General features: G+C 41.7%; 1 protein-coding gene across 1 annotated transcript in view; it reads left to right on the top strand.

The window, feature by feature from the left end:
- Nucleotides 1–23,000, top strand: part of grid1b (glutamate receptor, ionotropic, delta 1b) — a 741,339-nt gene that overhangs the window by 646,578 nt on the left and 71,761 nt on the right. Inside the window, 3 exon segments of the mRNA XM_067429947.1 lie at nt 7,554–7,727; nt 17,835–17,996; nt 22,335–22,454. Of these exon segments, the coding sequence (XP_067286048.1) occupies nt 7,554–7,727; nt 17,835–17,996; nt 22,335–22,454 (456 nt within the window).

Consider the following 23,000-nt stretch of genomic DNA (forward strand, 5'->3'; position numbering starts at 1 on the left):
AAAATATCAGAGGGATTGAATCTCTATTCTCCAATTGAAAACCATGTCCATTGCCTTTAATCGGCTTGCCATTATATATATATTTTATTTAAATAGCCCAATTTGTTGTAATAATACCCATCCCAGCGTTCCAGATACTGCTTGGAAATTGCTTGTATATTGATTGTTTCATATTCTTCTCCAAGTCCCTCTTTCCTCAATGTTCTGTGCTTTAAAAGAATGATGCAATTTTCTTTTGTTTCCTTTTCACTATCTCTCTTCTCTAAGGCCTTTTTTAAAAGACAATTGTAACTCAACATAAAAAAATGCTACAAAAAAAAAAAAAAAAAACATCCAGCTGCCTGGATGTTTGCTGTTCACATAGGCAGCTCTAATAACACATTGTCCATACATATGTTACGTGAACTAATTGTAGTAATAACAGTAATACACAAATAAATAGTAAATATGTAGATAAAATGCAGTAAAAATAAATAAATAAATAAAGTAAAAATAACAATAACAATAAAAAACACTAGGCCATTGTTTTATATTAAAGAGATGAAAAATGTATTTAAGTAATACATTTACTTTTGCTATGGTTAAATAAATGTTCAGTGAAATCTTCCAAAGATTGTTTACTTTTGGCACATTTTGTTCTTGATATGGTGTTGATATGGCAGTTAGTAAATAAGTTCTAAATAAGGCAAAACTTAGTTTTGTCAAGCTGGCATGCACAGAAATTTTTAAACCTTAAAGTTTAAAAAATATGTGTGTTAAAACTAACTTAGTGTTAGGTTGTGCCCCGCTCTCCCCTATGAGGTGCATTGGTATTATGACAATTTCAGCGATCCCATGCTCATTCACTGCATCATTAATGTATGCCTTTGTTGTTATTTTTTTCAGAATTTTCATTTTAAATTGAACTATCTCTTTAAGCTTCCAAAGGCATGAATTGAAAACACTCCAGACTGAACACACACTGTGAATGTATGCTTTGAGCATGGTCGCGTTTACCTTAACTCTAATCATGAGAGCTTATTCAGCTCATTCATCACGATGAATGTAATCTAACTCCTGCAGTGTTTGTGCTGTGACACTTGCTCACTCATTTTATTGAACAGACACGTTCAGTTTTTAATTGTAGTGTCTGTTCTCTTACTGAACTGATTTTATGAAAATGAACGTAGTGGGAAAGTGATCCAGTGACTCAGTAGCGGTGGATCTGGGAGTGGCTTCGTAGGGCAGTGAAGCATTTTGAGAATTGTTGTCTTTCATCCCCATGAGACAAAAATGTATTTTCTGTCTTTTCTCAGTCTAGAAAGCACCAAATTCAAAAATAATTTCACATTTCTACTACATTAATGAATCTTCCCAGCGCTGAAGTACCCCTTTAAATTTATAATAACACTGTAAGGACACTGTAGTGGACAGCAAATTCCAAGGCCCAGTTTATGGCCGGGCCCCTCTCTGCCTATAACAGTGGACAAAGGTTTGCTACATATTGATTGGATCTTGTTGGACTAATACAAACAAACTGTCCATTGCCATCAGATAAAGATAACCAGACAAAGAAAGACCACAAAGATCCATCCAAATCAATTATATTTGGAAACCTTAAAACTGATGTAAACTACACACATCCATTTCATACTTATTTAGAGAAAAAAGTATTCTCAGTGATAGCTATCAGTAATGCAACATCTTACACACAACCATCTGTTAATGAACACATTAATGAATGTATCACAGTTCCATATTTTTCCATCATGTTTGGTGTCTATTTGTTTAGAATATTTCCAAGGGTATTCTGATGGTGGTTTGGAAAGTAAGAAATGTATTGGTAAACTTTAAAGACACTTTAAATCTTTAGACCTAACATTGACACTTTAGACACTTTAGATCTAACATTGCCTGCCTGCTGATCTGTACAGTGATCTGCAATCGCTGTGTGTGTTTTCCCTGGGTGCTTCAGCATTCTGCAGAGCTTTCCTATCACGAAAAGAGCTTGCACGTGGCACGTCTTTTTCAAGACGGTTCGCCTAGGCACTTCTGGGAGCTATCAATCTCTGTTGCTGTCTTTGGGCGCATTCACTGCTCGATGTTTTGGGCTTCAGCCCGTTCGGGTAGTGTTTGTGGATGTGCCATGTTCCCATGGCAGGACCATGACTATCGCAATGTTTTGGTCGAGATTCAATGATCTCTGTGAAGAGAGAGAGTCCCCTCAGCCACACCGCAATTTAACATCTCAGAGAGAGGTGGTACTTTGGCTGGTGGCCAGGGTGACCTGAGGGCAGTGCTGTGGTATTAGGAACCCAGACGATCATTCCTTGGGCGACACAACCCTCTTGCACACCGCTACCCGCGAGTGCTTGGACTTACGAGCTAGCATGCTCGTATCTGACCTAGAGTTGACAGCCATGTTCTCTTGGGCAGCCACGAACCTCGGGCTGGTGTGGAACTTCAGCCCTGCCATGAGCGTTCGCAGTTGGGCGATTGGTTTTTGGGGGCGGCAACTGAAAGCTGTTGGGCCCTGCCCCCATTGTCTCGTCATTCCCAAGATACATAGGGGGCTCCTGCTGTCCGGGAGGTCCTCCTAACTTCCTGTGACCTTTTGGTGACCTCCTCCGCCTTCTCTGCCTTCGATGGAGTCGTGGCCTAAGGGTACACTGGGGTCCCTCCCCCGACGGTTGAACACTCTGTTGCACAGGCTATCCTGTAGCGTGGCGAGGCTATCCTAAGCGCCCTCCCAAAGCCTGTGGACTCATCTACTTTGGTGGTGAAGTCCTGCAGAGCTACGGAGTAAGTTGCCGCCCCTTTGCACATGCACAAGGGAAGAGCCAATTCAAGGCTTTTTAGCTGCGTGCTGCCACCGACCCTGCCCTCTTGGCGATGAAGGTGGCACCATGCTCCCTGGGTCAGGCCATGTCCACAGCTGTGGTCAGGGAAAGACGCATGGCTTTACCTGGTTGATGTGGGTAGGCTGAGCGAGCCTGCCTCCTCAACTCGCCCATATCCCAGGCTTGCCTCTTCAGCGGCGTGGTAGGGGACTGCGCCCAACAGTTCTCGTCCACTGACTGAAGCAGAAGCAGACTGAGACCCTAAACATGTACTGCCCCGGCGGCCAGCTGCTGCCACTCAGCCGCTGCCACCCACGTTGGTTGGTAGCAGCGCCTCTCCTTCCCCCGGTGGAGGGCCGGGAGAGAATATTTTGTTGAAAAAAAAAAAAGACTATCCCCTCCCTGGCACATAGAGACCAGTGATGGCAGTGTGCGCCGCCCCCGGGCCATGCCACTCTCTGTCTCCAGCCTCCTCTCAGAGCAGACCCCCATGGAACGTGCGTCCTTCCCTGGTCTACTCTCTCAGGACGCAGTTTTTAACCATGCCCCCACACAAGGACACTATGTCTCCCACATCCGGGCCGGTAATGCTGCCTTGCTGCCCCACCAGGGGTACATTAGTGATCCAAGTGACCCCGCTGGTGCAGTTCTTGGGAGCCTGGCTACAGCTTCCGGGACTGTCCTGCTGGGTCGCGAGGATCATCAGGCTCAGCTATGCGATTCAGTTCACACAGGCTTCTCTCTGATTCCGTGGAGTCCGTTATACCATGGTTGGGCCCAGTGGCCCAGTTTGCCACCATACTGGTGAAGGGTGCGATCGAGCCTTCTCCCTCCAGCCAAAATGAGGTCCGGCTTCTTCAGTGCCTAACTTCATTGTACCCAAGAAAACCGGTGGGTTACGGCCAATCCTGGACCTGCACATCCTGAACCAATCCTTTCACAGGATGTTGTCCAGGATGTTGACAGCGAAACTCCTTTTCGAATGCGTTCGTCCAGGTGGTTGGTTTGCAGCAATCAACCTGAAGGACGCCTACTTTTCATCTCTCCATCCTAGCCCAAAGCAGATTGTTCCTACGGTTTGCTTTCGAGAGGCGGGCATATTAGTATGCTGTCCTCCCATTCGGGCTAGCTCTGTCACTTTGCTAACAGACATCTGCAGAGCTGCAGACTTAACTGGGTCGACACCTAACACATTCGCAAGATTTTACAATCTCCGAGTGGAGCCTGTATCCGACTGTATTCGCCTCTACTTGTTGCCGGTATTGGACCAAGATCGGGTGTCTTCGCTTGCACACCATTCCACTCCGTGGACTGGATACGTGCAATATTTTCCTCAGGTGAGCTTTCAACTCCTCCAGCACTGTCAACGCCGACACCAGTAAGTCTGCCCCATCTAGCCCAGACCCTCGTGTCCGGCCAGGTGCCTCCATGTGCATGGTTCCCCCTCCACGCGACCCCCACATGTGTATTTACACCGTAAGCCTCCTTGAGCTGGTGTCCTCCCTTGGCATTGTGCTCCCAGCTTGCCAACCCTGGGGTTAAAAATCCACCTTCGGCTGGTTTCCCAGAGTTCTTCCATATGCAGCCCTTAGCTTAGATAGGTGGGAGATCCTTCATCCATACTAGTCTTACGACGGTGCACTCGCGGCTATGCAGGGCACTGGAAGACAGCTGAGTGGCATGATTAAATTGGGACCCCCGTTCTTTAGTTACTGACATTACTCAGAGTGACTGAACGAAAGAGAATGTCTCACTTACGTATGTAACCCTTGTTCCCTTGAGGGAATGGAGATGTAACATCCCTCTGCCACATCGGCTGTACCGCTGGAGCGGCCGTGAGTTCAGTTTTGGCTCCTCAGCAGGTAAACATAATGTGATTATTCCAGCGTACTTCCTTATATACCCACGTGGTGGAGCGTAGTTATACTATTCAAATTCTGCATGCCCATGGCATTGGCACTGCCATTGGGCGTTTTCTAGATCTCGAAGATTAGAAGGCTTCTAGGTGAAACCCCCATTTGTCAGTTACTGACGTTACGTCTCTATTCCCTCCTCAGGGAACGAGGGTTACAAACATATCCGAGACGTTTCAGAGAAACAACAGTTTATTTATCCATGAGATAACGTTACTCTTCCATAGCCACACTCAAATTAATCGCATGTACTGGATGTATCTTTTGCACTTTATTCCTTTACCATTCATTGTATTAATTTAGTAGTTGTGCTAGTTATTCTTGTTTATCGTTTGTTAAAAAAAAATGTATTTTATTACAATTGTGTCTTCCTTGTGCTGATAATACAGAAGAGAAGTTAGAAATCTCACCAATCTTTCAGATAAATCAGCTGTTTAACTCTCCCCCCTTTTCATTCATTCTAAATTATTGGGCAGCCTCCTATTTGGAGTGTTCTCATACAGCCATGGTAATATACCTTGACTAGGGTCCCAAACTAAGAGAGGGGGAAGGTGTTCATCTGATGTACTCATAACCACACCTTAAGTGACGGGTGATCCAAAAATCACAAAGTCAGCTTTGACGTGAGTACCAATCACTGCCTTACTTACCGTCCTTGAATGGACGAATGTAAAATCACCTAAAATAAAGTAACAGCTCCTTCTAAGCATCCTGAGTGAAATGGAAACTTATAAGTGACTGATATGAAAAACTATATTTTGGCACATAAGACTTGACTCTCATTTGATGTGAATTGAGTTTGATGTTAGAGTTGAATGGCTTAATAACAATCAAACCATATAATAGCACATTCAAAATATTTAATTTAAATACAATGAACGTCAGTTAAGGCTTGTTAGAGCTAGCATTCTGCCCACTTTGATTTACATTTATTTGAATGAATGAATTAAATCATTTATTTAAATTAATTATCGAGAGAGAGAGAGAGAGAGAGAGAGAGAGAGAGAGAGAGAGAGAGAGAGAGAGAGAGAGAATAGACCTATACCTGTGTGCACTGTAGTGAAAACTTGCATTAATATTGAACAGTGATTCAACTGACTGCAACTATACATGTGCATTTTATGATTTTATTGCACACCCTCCAGCCAATGAGAATAGAGCATTCAGACAGACCATGGTATAATATAGAATATTTGACTGAAATTTGAATGTAATCAAGTTCTATTGATTCATAAATCCTCATGTTATTCTTTGCATTCTGTCTCTGTGTGAGTGTAGGAGATCAGTGACAGTGAGATTATGGAATTTTGGCACATATTTTGGCACATAAGACTTGACTCTCATTTGATGTGAATTGAGTTTGATGTTAGAGTTGAATGGCTTAATAACAATCAAACCATATAATAGCACATTCAAAATATTTAATTTAAATACAATGAACGTCAGTTAAGGCTTGTTAGAGCTAGCATTCTGCCCACTTTGATTTACATTTATTTGAATGAATGAATTAAATCATTTATTTAAATTAATTATCGAGAGAGAGAGAGAGAGAGAGAGAGAGAGAGAGAGAGAGAGAGAGAGAGAGAGAGAGAGAGAGAGAGAGAAGCATACCTGCATCTCTTCAGTTGAAAAATAACTATGTAACCCCCTCGTTGTTAAGAAATATAATGTAATGATTCAGTAGCAAAGCTAGCCTGACGTGGTCATACTCAATTCTAGTCAGAATATAAGTCTGAAACTGCTTCATTGGGCTGTGATTATGGGGCGTGTTTCAACCGAACCAGGAAAGACATGAATTGGATAGACCAACAACCAATCAGTGCAACGAAGCGACGCATTGTCAAATGTCAACAGAGTTCAACTGCACTGTGTTGCCAAGTCCGAGGTCCATCCGCGGGTTGTTTTCTATGTCCGCAGGTTGAAGCGACTATTATGTGAGACCTGTGTGAAACCCATGAGTGTGAATTTTAGCAGGCAACCTTGCCAAAATAACACACAATTTTCCCCCCAAACGCCATTTTTTTCCCAGAGAACCCCCCGAGAAGCTATTGTTTAGGGTTAGTAGTTGGCGGGTTTTGTTGTAAGAACTTGGCAACCCTTTTTTACGCACGCTGGAATAAACGATCTTTGCCGGTGTTGTAAAAAAAACAAAATAATTTAATGATGCAAAGAGTACTTACCCAACATGATCATCATTTTTGAGAGAAATTGTGATGGTGAATGCATATACAAACAAGCTCTCCGTTTAGGATTCGATCAAATATAATCCAAGCCCCTTTGATGACGTGCATGATGACGTTACTGTTTATCATCTGTCCATCATCATCTAAAGCCCGCCCTGATGATTTCATTGGTCAGAACAGTTTCTGTTCGGGGATAATTACTTCTCTATGGAGCGAGGCCAGACCGAACTGCCCGACCTAAAAATGTTGTGGGCAGGTCTAAATTCGGCTGGCATCCAGGCTATAGCAAAGCTATTTTATTACTAAAAATCACGGGGCAGGGTTGCTAAGTTTTTGTGCTCCTAAATGTTTTTGTGTGTGTGCAGTGTGAACTCCACTCTATGTGCATGTGACGTAGACCTATACCTGTGTGCACTGTAGTGAAAACTTGCATTAATATTGAACAGTGATTCAACTGACTGCAACTATACATGTGCATTTTATGATTTTATTGCACACCCTCCAGCCAATGAGAATAGAGCATTCAGACAGACCATGGTATAATATAGAATATTTGACTGAAATTTGAATGTAATCAAGTTCTATTGATTCATAAATCCTCATGTTATTCTTTGCATTCTGTCTCTGTGTGAGTGTAGGAGATCAGTGACAGTGAGATTATGGAATTGGCCCACAGTTCCTTGGGAAGGATGACCGTCGTCAGGCAGATTTTCCCTCTCTGGAGAGACAGCAGTATGAGCTGTATGAGGAACAACCACCGCATCTCCTCACTGCTCTGTGACCCTCAGGAGGGCTACCTGCAGTCGCTGGAGGTCAGTAACCATAGAAACAGCATCATTGCCATGTAGGAGATGGTATTCTCGAACTCATTAAACCCAGGACAAGAGTTTAAGATTATAGATTTTTAACATTTACAGACAAAGGGACCTCAGAGTTTTTGCTCAGTTATATTCAACTTGCTCGTATGTAGGTTTTTTATTCAATGATTTTATTTAAATGTGCTGGAATTAAGTAATTAAAGGATTTTCCACCTTTATATACATAGTGCTTTTTACAATGCCAATTGTTTCAAAGCAGCTTCACAGTGTTAACAGGAAAATAATGCAACAGAATTTGCAACAGAAAAAAGAACTGTTTGCATTTGATATTTATGAAAATATATAAAGCATATTTAAAGGTATTAATGTATGTTATAATGAAATGAAAGTAAAGGTTATAATGCATTAAATATGCATTATATATTTCATAAATATCTGTAAAGTTAAAATGCATTATAATATTTGCAGATTCTGAAATTGGTTGTTCATCGTGTTTTAATGCACTATGCTAGGTGTGTTCAGTCATTAGGTAAGTATTATAATATAATATTATAATTGTGGTTACAGTTATTCATGAGACCATACACTCTAAAAAAAAAAAGGTACAGTGGAGGTACAATTTTGTTCCTTGGGTAACAAAGCTTTAAAGTAACTGGCAAGGTAACTGTACCTTTAAAAGTACACAATTAGTCCTTACACTCTAAAAATGTCTGGGTTAAAAACAACCCAATTGGCAACTCAGCACTGGGTAAATATTGGACAGAACACATGCTGGGTTAAAATAACATTGTTATTTTACACGTGACCTTCTCGTGTCTGTGGTCATGATATGACAGTTTTCGCAAATGAAAAGGTAAATTCTCACGAAGTGATGGTTTAGGCGTTCATCATGTCCTCAAATAGTGACACAGCAGAGGCTAAAAAGACAGCGAGCGAGTGTCGCGTGTGCCCCGTCATTCACACAGAGACGCAAAACATGCAAGAGTAATATTTAAATAGTATTAATATTCACAGACACTTCTATTCAGCTACAGTTTGGAGCCCTTAGCTTAGACTGACGTGACGTGACTGAACGCAGCTGTGGGGACTGCATATGCTACTACAGAAATGCTGGTAGGCTATCGTCACATTTTTTAAAATTTCAGTATGTACTTGTTACCGAAGTACCGATACTTGTGAGATCCCTACATAAAACCATGGTTAATTTTCTTAAGGGTTCCATGGTTCCATGTAAATAATCACAAACTGTAGCTATTGATCTATCATCTCACATACCTAAACTAACATGAGTGAGTCAGTAACGTAACATTGCAATCGGTTTCTGAGGTAAAACTTTTGTTGTCTTATCTAACGTCATGTTGTCAGACACAGACGAGAACACAGATGGATTAGTGCAAGTTTTATTAACAGGGGTTTCAGACACAGGTGATACTTAGAGGGATGGTGACACTCAGACAAAGGACAATGAGGATGAAGATGATGTAGGTGAAGCTGACGATGATGATTAAGACAAAGAGGGATACAGATTAGGGCTTCTACGAAGGCCAGGTAGTCAGATAGATGATTGTGATAGATAGATAGATAGATAGATAGATAGATAGATAGATAGATAGATAGATAGATAGATAGATAGATAGATAGATAGATAGATAGATAGATAGATAGATAGATAGATAGATAGATAGATAGATAGATAGACAGATGATTGTGAGGGCGTGACAGTACCCCTCCTCCACGGGTAGCTCCTGACGGCTGGGACGGGCGGCGACTGGGTCTCCCACGGCCCTGAGGAGCGGGTCGGTCAGGGTGGTCTTGGTGAAACTGAGTAAGAAGATTGGGGTCCAGCATATCGTTCCTGGAGATCCAGCTCAGCTCCTTCTGGACCTCCTGGCGGAGCAGGCTGATGTGGATTCTCCTGTTGTATCTGCTCGTGGAGCGCCCACTGGATCGGGCTGACAACCATGGCTGGAGGGAGGATGGTTTCAAGGTGTTCTGGCTCAGGGTCAGCCTGGTGAAGACGAGAAAGGGCATCTGCCCGGTTGTTCTGGTTCCCTGGACGGTACGTCACCTTGAAATCGAATCTGGTGAAGAAGAGGGCCCAGCAGGCCTGACGATGATTCAGCTGTTTGGCATTTCGGAAGGTACTCAAAGTTTTGATGGTCGGTGATGACTTCAAATGGATGTTCTGCTCCCATCAGTCTCCATCACCTCCAGTGTCTCAATTCCTCCAAGGCGAGCTTGATCACCAGGAGCTCCCGGTTCCTGATGTCGTAGTGGGGATAGCTTCTTGGAGAAGAAGGCACATGGATAAAGTTGTGAGGATGTCCCCTGATGGGACATCCTCACCACTGTGATGTGACCAGAGGAAGAGGATAACTAAACTTCACAGTCTGAGAATTAAGGTGACGGTAGTCGATACACGGCACAAGCCTTCTTGGCCACGAAGAAAAATCTTGAAGCGGCAGGGGAGGTTGATGGACGAATTAACCCTTGAGGTAGCGCTTCGTGCACAAACTCCTCCATGGCCTTCTGTTCCGGGATGGACAAAGGATAGAGGCGACCCTTAGGTAAAGTAACCCCTAGGCAGGAGGTCGATGGCGTAGTCCCATGGCCGATGGGGTGGTAGTTTGGTAGCCAACCGCTTACTAAAGACATCCTGGAACGCCCGGTAAGCTGGGGGAATGTCCATGTGAGTTTCGGGACTCTCTACTGAGGTGGACTGGACAGGTAATGATGAGGGAACTGATGATGATGACAGGCCTTTTCGGCGAGGACAATGAATACAACGATCAAAGCAGTTCTCACCCCATTGCAGGATCTCTCCGGTGGACCAGTGGATATGCGGCTGGTGTAAGATGAGCCAGAGGCATCCTAGGATGATGTCCGCGATTGACTCCTCCAGCACCATGATTGTGATGGTTTCATCATGCAGATGAACAAGGCGTAGTGTAAGTGTGGGGGAGAAATGGCGGACACGACCTCGGCCCAGCAGTTTTCCCTGAATGGTGGTGATTCTGAGGATGACGGGACAACGTTAAGGTTGGGCGGTTAACTTTTCAAGGGTTTGTTGACTGATGAAGTTTCCCACCGACCCGGAGTCGATGAGGGCTTGTGCTGCAACAGATGAGTGGGAATTACAAACAAATACTGGCGTCTTTGTAAGTTTTGCCGTTAAAGGAGGTAGCTGGATGGTACTCACCTCTGGCCGAGTAGGTCGCACAGGGCAGGTCGTCATGCCATGTCCATCTCCCCAACAATACAGGCATAGATGTAATGAGATCCTGCGTTGGCGTTCGGTGGTGGTTAGATGATATGAGTCGATCTGCTTGGGTTCTGGAGGTGCGACATATGTTTGAGCAGATGGAGGATCGGCAGCGGGTAAGGATAGGCCACAGGCAGATAACCGTTGAGACATGCGGATGGTTTTCTGGATGAGGGCTTCCAAGCCCATGGCGTCCTCGTAGACCACAATGAGTTGCTTGATTTCAGCGAGGAGGCCATGGCGGAAGGCGGTAACGAGGGCTGATTCATTCCATCCCCTCACACAGGCCAGCGTGCAGAAATGCAGTGCATAGGAACTCGCTGCCTCTCGTTTGCCTTGGCAAATAGAAAACAGTTGATCATGGACAGATAAGTTTGTTGACCAATTACCTCTTTTAGATGAGTGCAGAAGGCTGTGGTGGAGCCGATGATGGAGGCATTTGTTTCCCTTAACGACTGTGCCCACTGAAGGGCTCGGCCTGAGAGTAATGAAATGATAAATGCCACCCGACCTCTCTCACTGTGGAACAGATGGGAATTCGCTTTCATATACAGGTAACATTGCAAGAGAAACCCGCTGCAATCCTCCGCCGCACCGCTGTAGGTCGCTGGTCGGGCCATGGGACTTATGCAGGCGGCTGACAAAGAATCGGGTGCCGGTGGTGCAGGTGATGATACGCTAGCATGGGTAGCGGTGGAGGGAGTGTCGTGAACCAGTGAGGACCATACAACTGAACCAGCGTGGTAAAGTGGTCTGCGGTGCGGTCCCCACCTGTGTCCGAAGAGCTCTGCATATGGTCTGGTCTTCTGTTAGACACAGACAAGGACACAGACGGATTAGTGCAAGCGCAAGGTTTATTAACAGAGGTTTCAGACACAGGGAATAATTAGAGGGATGGTGACACTCAGACGAAGGACGATGAGGATGAAGACGTTGAAGGTGAAGACAAAGATGACGATGATGATGAAGACGAAGAGGGATACAGATAAGGGCTTCTACGAAGAACAGGTAGTCGACGATGGGATTGGTGCAAGACCAGACAATGGGAGTGAATGTGAGCCGGGTTGATATAGTGCTGGCTGGTGATGGTGCCCAGGTGTTCAGATTGATGGTGATGGGGAATGAGTGGGCGTGGCAGTAATAGATGATTGTGAGGGCGTGACATGTAAGCTTAAGAAATGTTGCCACGAAGAAGAAAAAAACTATAATTATGCTAATTAAAATGATTATTAATGAAAACGTTATTTGAACTTATCTTAAAACATCTGCAAACAGTGGCTTTACCTCTTGCTCTGTCCTTTCAAACTGAACTTGCTTACCCCTGACTTAGAGGTACACAAATGTACCCTTAAGGGTACCACCTCAGTGATGGTCACTTGTACCCTAAAAGATACAATTTTGTACTCTTGTGGGTTTTTTTGTGGGTTTTTTTGACAGTGTACAATGCATTTTAAGGTGCATTACAAGGCATAATGAATGCATTAAAATTACTTTTAAAAAGCATAACTACTGACCGCGATACCAAATCGGTACTGAAATTTAAAAAATGTGATTCTTTGAGCACTGTTGAGCTGTAAACGTAAAAACCTCAGACTGGCCATTGTGCTCAGGGGTTCATCAAATATGTCTGTGATTTGGCTACAATGAGCAGCTCTTCACAAACATGTTGTAAATATACATCAATGCTTTTCACAGAGTGCTTATACAGATACACACAGAGCATTTAAATTGAGACATCTATCACCACTGGTTGAGGCCTGCTTGCGCTTTCAAAAGCTCCCACTTTCAAAACATTTTAAACATTTATGTGTGCTTTCAAACACTCCCGTGCGTTGATAATTGTAACCAATCACAGGCACATCCAATGAGCGTGTGAACACAATGACAAGTCAGAAGTGTTTATGACTACAGCTCAAAAGTGCTCAGAGCATCACATTTTTTTTTACATTTCAGTACCGACTCGGTATTGCGGTCGGTACTTTTGACAACACTAATACATAAAGGCTTTATGTAAAGTGTTACCAATATGTTTATTTTAAAATTGGTATTGCATCATCCTGTATTTTTCCTTCAAAATGGTGAAATGTTAGCCTGACAAGCCAGACCCACATCAAGATGTTTGGTCTGGAAACTCACCATTGACAGGGCTCAATCCGAGGGGCGGGATAAACGGTTGTCTTTCAAACTCCCTCTGCACGGCGTGCACGCAATTGGATAGTGCTACAACCAACCAGAGCAACAAAGGTGAAGCAGAGCTAGTTGGAAGATTAAACTTTCGCCGTATCTGGCTGGCAAAACTCTGAACACATCTTCCCTTCTTAAGAATGACTTCAGTGTTCTTTGTTCTTTTCTCAGAGAAAAGATTAACTCCAAGTCTTTCTAGAGTCGCGATCAAAGCTGATTCGAAAGACCGCAGTTCGCCAGTTTCTGTGTTTACTAAAAGTATGCAAGCGCAACTCGGCCGTCATTATGTTAAGCCCCGCCCACCGACTCTACAGTCCCTGACAAAAGTCTTGTCGCTTATCTATTTTCTAGAAAAACCTGATATTAACCTGACTTTTAATTAATTCATTGGTGTTAGAAATAGCTCATATGAAAAGCTAAAACCCTCCCAAATGATGTTTAATGCACTGAAATAAATAATTTTCATAGAAAAAATATTTATCATTTAATCAAGACAGAAAGGTCAAATTTTGGCAAGACAAAAGTTTTGTCGCCTATACAGAAATGTAACAAATTTACTGCAAATACAAAAATATGTCAGCAAATTAAGTTGTGGTGTTGTGAGATCCAAATTTAATATCTTGTATGACTTCCATGAGCTTGAAGGACTGCATCCATGCGGTTTGGCAAGGATTCATACAATTTATTGATGAAGTCATCAGGAATAGCTAAGAAAGCAGTCTTGCATGCCACCCAGAGTTCATCAATATTCTTTGGTTTCGTCTTCCATGCGTCCTCTTTCATCCTACCCCACATATGCTCAATGATGTTCATGTCTGGTGACTGGGCTGGCCAATCCTGGAGCATCTTGATCTTCTTCACCTTGAGGAACTTTAATGTGGAGATGGAAGTATGCGATCGAGCACCGTCCTGCTGCAGAATTTGGCCTCTTTTATGGTTGGGAATAAGAGGTAGCTAAGATTTCTTGGTATTTTAGACTATTGATGTTGCCTTCCACCCTGCAGATCTCGCACACCCCCATACTGGATGTAACCCCAGACCATGATTTTTCCACCACCAAACGTCACTGTTTTCTGGGTGAATCTCGGATCCATTCGGGCTCCAGTAGGTCTCCTGCAATGTTTGCGGCGACTGTGGTGTAATTCAACAGAAGATTCATCTGAAAAATCCATCTTCTGCCACTTTTCCAGCGTCCATCCTTTTAGCAGGCTGTGGGCCTTGGCAAATGCCACACGGTTTTTCAATTGTCTTTTGTTTAGTGCTGGCTTATGGGCACTGATTTGACCATGGAGGCCATTTCGAGACAGAATCCGACAAACTGTTCTGGTTGACACAGGGACTTCAGGTGACCATGTCTCGTGGAGCTCTGCTGCAGTGGAAAATAGGCTGGCCTTGGATTTTCGAGCCAACAAACGGTCCTCTCGAGCAGTTGTCTTGCGGGGTCTGCCTGACCTCGGCTTGTCAAAAACGTCTCCAGTCTCTTCAAATCTTTTTTTTATCCTCTGTACTTGATGCTGAGACACATTGAAGGTGTCTGCCACATCAGCAGTGGATCTGGTCTTCAGCCTCTTGATAATCAAAACTTTAGTCTCTGGGTGAATCTTAGGCATGTTTGCAGAGGTCTAGTTGCAGTTGATGTGAAGGTCTAGTGTACTGGGGTTCTTTTTATACACACTTAAGACCTAATTGATCCATTATTAGTCACAGGTGAAGCTCATATGACAAGGTGACAACACTTATGTCTTTGCAAAAATTGACTCAATGGGCTTTACCCAGCAGTGAATATTAGAATACTTTTTGAAAGTTTAGTTTTTCACTGAAACATTATCACAAAAGCTGGTGTGATTAAAATGAGCCATTTCTTGTAAAAAAAAAAAAATCTTGATTAGAAATATATTTCAGCGGCACTTTAGGTCAATTTGTACACAAGCGACAAGACTTTTGTCAGGGACTGTATACACAAAGTGTATTGAAAGTTTCTAGATGACACTCGTGGCAGATTAGATTTGCTGGCGCTAGGGTGCGTCTAGATTTCTAGGCTAGTGAAATGTCAGAGCATGTAAAAACTTCTAAAGGGCCCCAAAACAGCTCAGACTTCAGAGGGTTAACAGAATGTTGAGTTGCATCACATTATACTGTATTATTGATGTTATTTTAACATTTCATCTTTAAAAAAAACATTGTCTTACCTCACACAATTTCACTATTGAAAACTGAATTGCTATGCTGGAATGTATGTTCGGTATGTGAACAGTGCAGCCTTTCTTATTTGATTTGATTGGCCATTAGCCTAGAAATCTAGACGCACCCTAGCGGCAGCAAATCTAATTTGCCGTGAGTGTCGTCTAGCAACTCTCAATACACTTCTGAGCTGTAAACACCAAACTCTGGTCGGGCCAATCACATCGTGTATAGAGTCGATGGGTGGGGCTTAACATATTGACGGCCAAGTTGCGCTTGCGTGCTTCTAGACACAGAAACTGGCGAACGGCGGTCTTTCGAATCAGCTTTGACCGCGACTCTGGAAGACTTGGAGTTAAGCTTTTCTCTGAGGAAAGAACAAAGAATGGCACTGAAGTCATTCTTAAGAAGGGAAGATGTGTTCTGAGTTTTGCCGACCGGATACAGTGAAAGTTTAATCTTTTCTTTTGAGCTCTGCTTCATCTTCGTTGCTCTGGTTGGTTGTAGCGCTATCCAAAAGGGGGAGTTTGAAAGACAACCGTTCATCCCGCCCCTCAGATTGAGCTCTGTCAATGGTGAGTTTCCAGACCAAACATCGTGATGTGGGTCTGGCTTGTCAGGCTAATTGGCCATCTCAATCATTTTGAAATGATGAGCACTTTTAGACCACTGAGGCAGGGCAGACAAGCCTAAATATGAAACTTCTCAAACTTTTTGTCATCCATAACTAGATACCCCGGTCCCCCATATATATGGTGGCCATGTTTATGTGTATACAAACCAGCTTATTGTTTCCAGTTGTTTTCCTTCTCTGCTGTGATGTCGACATTTCTGCTTATCGAAACCCCTTGAACCCACATGAACAATAGTTTTATAGTAGGAAACAGATGGCTGAGCTTTTCACCGCACATACTCTTGAGGCTTACTCCTCAATTATTCATGAAAACGAGGGTTAAATGTTCTTTGATGTTTATTCACCTTGACAAGCAAACCACCAGTTCACATCGGTGACAATCCTGTCAGCTTTTCTTCTGCAAATCTGCAGTCAACACAAACACCCACCTTTGTGTTCTTTTGCCTGCCACTCAAAAAGTAGCAATCACTGGAGTCACCTGCGCAAGCTTTTGTTAATACCTTCAACATGCCTATACTGATGGTCAGTCTCAATAGAGTGTGACAAATGTCTTCCTGTATGGACCTGTCAGCTCCGCTACTGTGGCCGCAATTCACTGATCAGGAAGTGCGGTTGTTCGTACAGTAAGGACAGGTGCTATGTGTTATACATCAACTGCAATGATGACTGACACCTAGCAGCTTGTAACACTCAGCAGATGTCATACTTGGATGATAAATGGCCATGAAAGTTTGATTTGAATCCAATGGGTCATGGACAGATGAGACTTCCTGATGCGCAGTCAGCAGTCAGTGTGGAGTGAGAATGCATCATTGTCTTACACCCCATAAGTTGAGTTAAAGCTGTTCTTAATTATATGTTTAATACAAATAATAAATAAAACCGTGTCTGACAAGGTCATGAGAAACTTAAATCACCTTGCATGATTTATTTAAATACTCTTCTCCCATAAATTTTGCATCTGAAGGGGAAAGTCCTACAAATGCATATAAGATCAGCTGGAAAAAAGTCTTTATGATTCCAATTCATATTAAGTGTATTTAAAGGGGACCTATTATGCCCTTTTTAAGGTCTTTATTTTGTTTTTAGGGTCTACTAGTATAGGCTTTCAATGTTCAAAAAACACATTAATTTTCACATATTTTACATTGTTGCAGCACCTCTCTTCTGACACTCTGTTTTGTTCTGGTCTCTATGAAGTCCCTCATTTCGAAATGCACAATGTGCTCTGATTAGTCAACTGGTCCAGTGTTTTGACTAGCATATTTTTATAAATGTCACACCCCTTACCATAACTGAAAGTTTCAACACACTACTAAAGTAACTCAACCAGGCCTTGCCCCTTTTTTGTGTATGCCTTAGGGTAAAAAGAAGAAATACTGTGATGTACGTTTCTGGAAGATAATTCAAAACTATAACCATTTGACATAATATAATTTGATGCAATGCGCTCACTGTGTACATGTTAAACCTAGTCCTTTTTTATATTGAAAGTTTTGACATTTTGTAAGACACGTTTTCTTTACATATTCTGTATGCGAAGAGGCTTGAATGATCATGAATAATGCTTGGATTTACTTCTTAGAGAACAAAAGACCTGCATAATGAGCAACATAATGAATTAGCATTGAATGTCAGAAGGTTTATTGAAAAACAGATTACAACTTACTGAAATGTATCATGCCTCATGTATTTGAACATGTATGCCACATGTATGCATTATATTACATTCATTATATTTTTACTTAAACTGTTTACTAAATAAAATATCAGTGTTTTGTTTAAAAATTATGTTGATGTGTCAATAATAGTATTATATTTTTTGCTGCTTTGATTCCAGGTGTCCAATCTGTACCTTTATGACAGTGTGTTGATGTTGGCCAATGCATTTTATCGCAAATTAGAAGACCGGAAGTGGCACAGCATGGCCAGCCTCAACTGCATCAGGAAGTCAACCAAGCCCTGGAATGGAGGCTGGTCCATGCTGGAGACGATCCAAAAGGTACGATATGTTTGATGTCAATAATTTTTCAGAAGCTCTGTTTTGCTGCTTGTCACACTGTTGGGGGGATCTAGCCTGCAAGACTAAAAGTGGCAAGATAGTGAGTATTTGAATAAAAGCAACTGTGACAAGATGATAGTTTCAATTGCTTTATATCAAGTCCCAGGCATATGGCTTTTTGAAATGCAAATTGCTTTCATCTAGGTTGTTTCCTGCCTTCCCCTCTCACTGCTGCAATCACATTTGTCTTGAACACTAGCACAGCGGTCAAGCTGAAATAGCTGTTGGTTGTCCTCACTTAGAACTCTCTTAAGGGCCTCTGAAGGCTGCACATAGCTGGTGTGGTGGCCGCTGCGGCTGATGTCTCATCTTACAAGCTCATGCCTATGTGAGCTCTTAGGGGCAGCAAGCGGTCTAGTGTGTGTTCCTCAATTTCATGCCTTTTTAACTTTATATGAACCTCAAAGAACTGCAAGAAACCTTTAATCGGCCCTGAGAGGGACACACCATGGATAGATTTGTCACAGAACCTTCCTGTACGCCTTTCATGGTGATGCATTTCAAGTGTTGAGCGGACACCACACCAAGATAAATTTACTTCAAAAAAGGCTAGTAAACATATAAAGGCTTATAACAGTTTAATTTTATTATTGTTTATATACTATTATAATTTATTAATATTTATAATTTGCTTTTATTTTAATATTTTCATTTTTATTTTTTATTTTTTTTGCTTTTATTATTTTATTTTTATTTTTTATTATTTTTTTCAGGTTTGTTTAGTTGCCAAGATTGTTAAATGTTTAAATTAAAGTTTTAGTTTTTAACAGTAATAATGCTGATTTATAATTTACAATAATACCTGTTTATTACTCAGATTAGTTTACTGGTTTATTGTTTTCACTGAATAATCTGTGCCAATCAGTGTTTCATGATTATATTTAATTTTACATGTATTTCACTTGATATTGTAATAATAATTTTTCTATTTGATTATTATAATCTACATAAAAATACATTGTGTAGTGCATGTCAGCATTTGTGTGTATGGCTACTGTAAGGCCGCCCAAATTGTCCCAATGGAGGCTAACGATCGGCGGGTGAAGGTCGCTGCGCGTTCGGTCTTTTCAGCAGGGAAAAGGGTATTTATTCCAATTCCTCGTTATCTGACTCCATTTAATCATAATTTAGAATTTAGGTTAGAATGCCATTTGGTTATTTGGTCATTCCTATTTAATAGTTTAAGTAACCATTTAATTATTCCGTTTAACCCTTTGTTGAAATCATGTCCGTTCGCAACCTGAATAATTCTAGAGCAAGTCAGAATCAATCAAAGCGTAACAATTTATTAACAGTCAGGTAAATGTTTAATGCCAATTACATAATCAATTCAAAGGTAGCCTAATCCATATATAATATCAAATACTCTGAAGTAAAGAATGAAATGTATACCTGACTTCTGAAAATTACATATAGCTGGCTATCTTGAAACGTCCAGCATTACGGGCTGACCTGACTACAGAATCGAGCCCTGAGCTCTTTGCAACATTTCCTTAAATACCCAGAACCAGATACATACCCAGAACCATTTGAAACTCTTTCAAATGGAAACATCAGTTCACAATAGGAATTTGCATTAATCAAGTCCTATAGACTTGTATGAAAGAAAGGCAAAATGGCTGAAAGCCACACCCACCATACACCAAGGAAAGATATCTTTAAACTCTTAAAACATTTAGGATGTTCTAGTTTACTTCTGTGGAGTAGAGATATTTGTACCAGTCGCACTGAGACATTTCAAATGATATCAAACACATAATACTGTATCGTGAGGATTGACATTGTAACAAAGAGATTTCTGGTGCATTTCAGGGGATCTCAATATGAGGGGCAGCAGGAGTTTGGGGGAAGTTTCATGTGAAAAGAAAGGCATGTAAATTAGTGTCATTCATTGATGGTTCACTCAGTGTGATGTCGTCTCGGACAGAGACACTAACTGTATGAATTAGTTTAGATGCTAATTTGCTTTGTTTTCTCAGAGCGATTAGACATTTCGGCATCTACTAGGTTTTTCCAGCCTTACACTACACATCCAAAACCAACTGAGAACTGTGGACTACTTTTATTAGTGGTTTAATCAAGACAGTGTCTAATTATTTAGTTTAATTTGCTTTAATATTATGCTTTGCTTATTATAATTCAATCATTCCAGTTTGCAGTGTATCCATCCTAAATAATATAGAGTAAAATATATATTGCATACTTGGTTTATTGTAGGTGTATATATCTACATTTGCCTTTTAAATATATGCCTATTTCAATGTGTGTGAGATTTAAACTTTGGTGAACTCTGACCTGAGCATTTGTATGACACGTGGCTAAGAGGAGTTCAATATGTCAAAAGGTGACCCTGGATGGATTTAAAGGTCACAATCTTTAAAGCTGCAGGTTAGCAGTGTTGCTTTAAAGAAGACGATAATGGTGTCTTTTTATTCATTTAATGTTTAAAAATGTGTCATTTAATTGTTATATAACAAGATATTGTTATATAACAGTTATAGATTAATAAAAAAGTTACAAATTCACAACAAACTTTTTTTTCATAATGAATAGTATTTAAAAAATAACGAAACATTGTGTTATAGTCTGAATATTCATTTATCAAATTGACTGTAAGTAATTGGAAAATACCCCCCCCCCCCCCCCCACACACACACACACACAGCTTGTCAGTGGGTTAGAACGTTGTCTAGTAAAAAAACAAACAAACAAACAAAAAAACATCTAGAGACACAGCTGTTTCTGAATTCCAGATGTTGATCTATGTGTATGCACCTCACACCTTTTCATCTGCTCACTCAACAGCAGCTGTATGCACACATAAAATGAACTGATTATATACACCGATCGGGCATAACATTATGACCTTTATTGTGCAACATTATATCTAATATTGTGTTGGTCCCGTTTTTGTTCACAAAACTCATCGAGACATGGACTCCACTAGACCCCTGAAGGTGTGCTGTAGTATCTGGCACAAAATGTTTGCAGCAGATCCTATAAGTCCTGTAAGCTGCGAGGTGGGGACTCCATGTATCAGACTTGTTTGTTCAGCACATCCCACAGATGCTCGATTGGATTGAGATCTGGGGAATTAGGAGGCCAAGTCAACATCGCAAACTCATTGTTGTGCTCCTCAAACCATCCCTGAACCATTGTTGTTCAATGACAGGCTCATTACCCTGCTGAAAGAGGCCACAGCCACCAGGGAATACCACTAAAGGGTGTACATGGTCTTTAACAATGCGTAGGTATGTGTCAAAGTAACATCCACATAGATGGCAGGACCCAAAGTTTTCCAGCAGAACATTGCCCAAAGCATCACACTGCCTCTGCCTGCTTGCTTTCTTCCCATAGTGCATCATGCTGCCATGTTTTCCCCAGGTAAGTGATGTACATGTACCTGGCCATCCAAATGATGTAAAAGAAAATGTGATTCATCAGACCAGGCCCCCTTCTTCCATTGCTCCGTGGTCCAGTTCTGATGCTCACATGCCGACTGTTAATGCTTTCGGCAGTGGACAGGGGTCAGCATGGGCACCCTGGCTGGTTTGTGGCTATTCAGCCCCATACTCAACAAACTGTGATGCACTGTGTATTCTGACACCTTTCTATCATAATCAGCATTCACTTCTTGAGCAATTTGAGCTACAGTAGCTCGTCTGTTTGATCAGACCACATGGACCAGTTTTCACTCTCCACATGCATGAATGAGCCTTGGCCGCCCATGCCATGACCCTCCTGTCGGTTACTTACTGTTCCTTCCATGGGCCACTTTTGATAGATACTGACCAATGCAGACCAGGAAAATACCACAAGAGCTGCAGTTTTTAATATGCTCTGACCCAGCCGTCTAGCCATCACAATTTGGCCCATGTCAAACTCACTCAAATCCTTATGTTTACGAAATCGTGCTTCTAATCAACTTTGAGGACAAACTATTCACTTGCTGCCTAACATATTCAGCCCACTAACAGGTGTCGTGATGAAGAGATAATCAGTGTTATTCACTTCACCTTCATAATGTTATGCCTGATCAGTGTAAATGCAGCATTGGTCCAATTAGGCAAGGTTTGATAGTACCAACTGAGCCAGATCTTTCTCCCACTGGCCCCAGACCATTCCTATTCTCAAGCCCAAGAAAGCTTAAAGGTTTTAAATTGCAATTGGTAAAGTTCAATGTATAAAAGGGAACAGCACATTGCTCTTTGATCTGGATCAGTTATTTTTACTGTGTCGCTTTATTGTTTATTGATTCTGACAGTCTTTTCCCCACAGGGCCGTATAACTGGTCTCACCGGAATTATGGACTTCATGGACAATGGATCAAATTCCCACGTTCAGTTTGAGATTTTGGGAACCAGCTTCAGCGAGACATTTGGAAAAGACATAAAGCGCGTAAGTTAAATTGCCCGGGCTTTCATTTCTAGTACCTGGTGTAAAAGCTGTCTTTTGATATGATTTCTGGTTATTTTTTCATTACCAGTAACCTTAGGTAAAACGAAAACTGAAATCGATTTCCCTGCATTTTGTGACTGTGGCGAGTAATCTGCTTATCTGAAAGACTTGGCCATCGAGAACAACTTGACTTAATGTCATCTGTGCAGATTGTGTATCCAAATCCCTCACCTTGTTTTCAAATTTCTTAGAGGCAAGAGCAAAACGGCAGTCGAGCTTCAGTATATGCTTGACATACCAGGCCAAACATATTGTAAAACAAACAACTGTTATGACTGTGCGCACTACCTATTGTGCATGCCATTAAGTGTTCCCTGCACACAGTCAATTCAATTCCATGTCTACTACTAGACGGTTAATCTAGCCTACAGTCCGATATTTTAATTAGTGTTTGCTGTACTTTTTCCTAGAACAATCACAAGTCATTTCCATTATGGACATGCTGTCCTCTTTTCTCCTCATAGCTGTATTTGCTGATTTCTGTGC

This window comes from Pseudorasbora parva, chromosome 21 (genome assembly GCF_024679245.1).
Source record: "Pseudorasbora parva isolate DD20220531a chromosome 21, ASM2467924v1, whole genome shotgun sequence".
NCBI classification, from domain to species: Eukaryota; Metazoa; Chordata; class Actinopteri; order Cypriniformes; family Gobionidae; genus Pseudorasbora; species Pseudorasbora parva.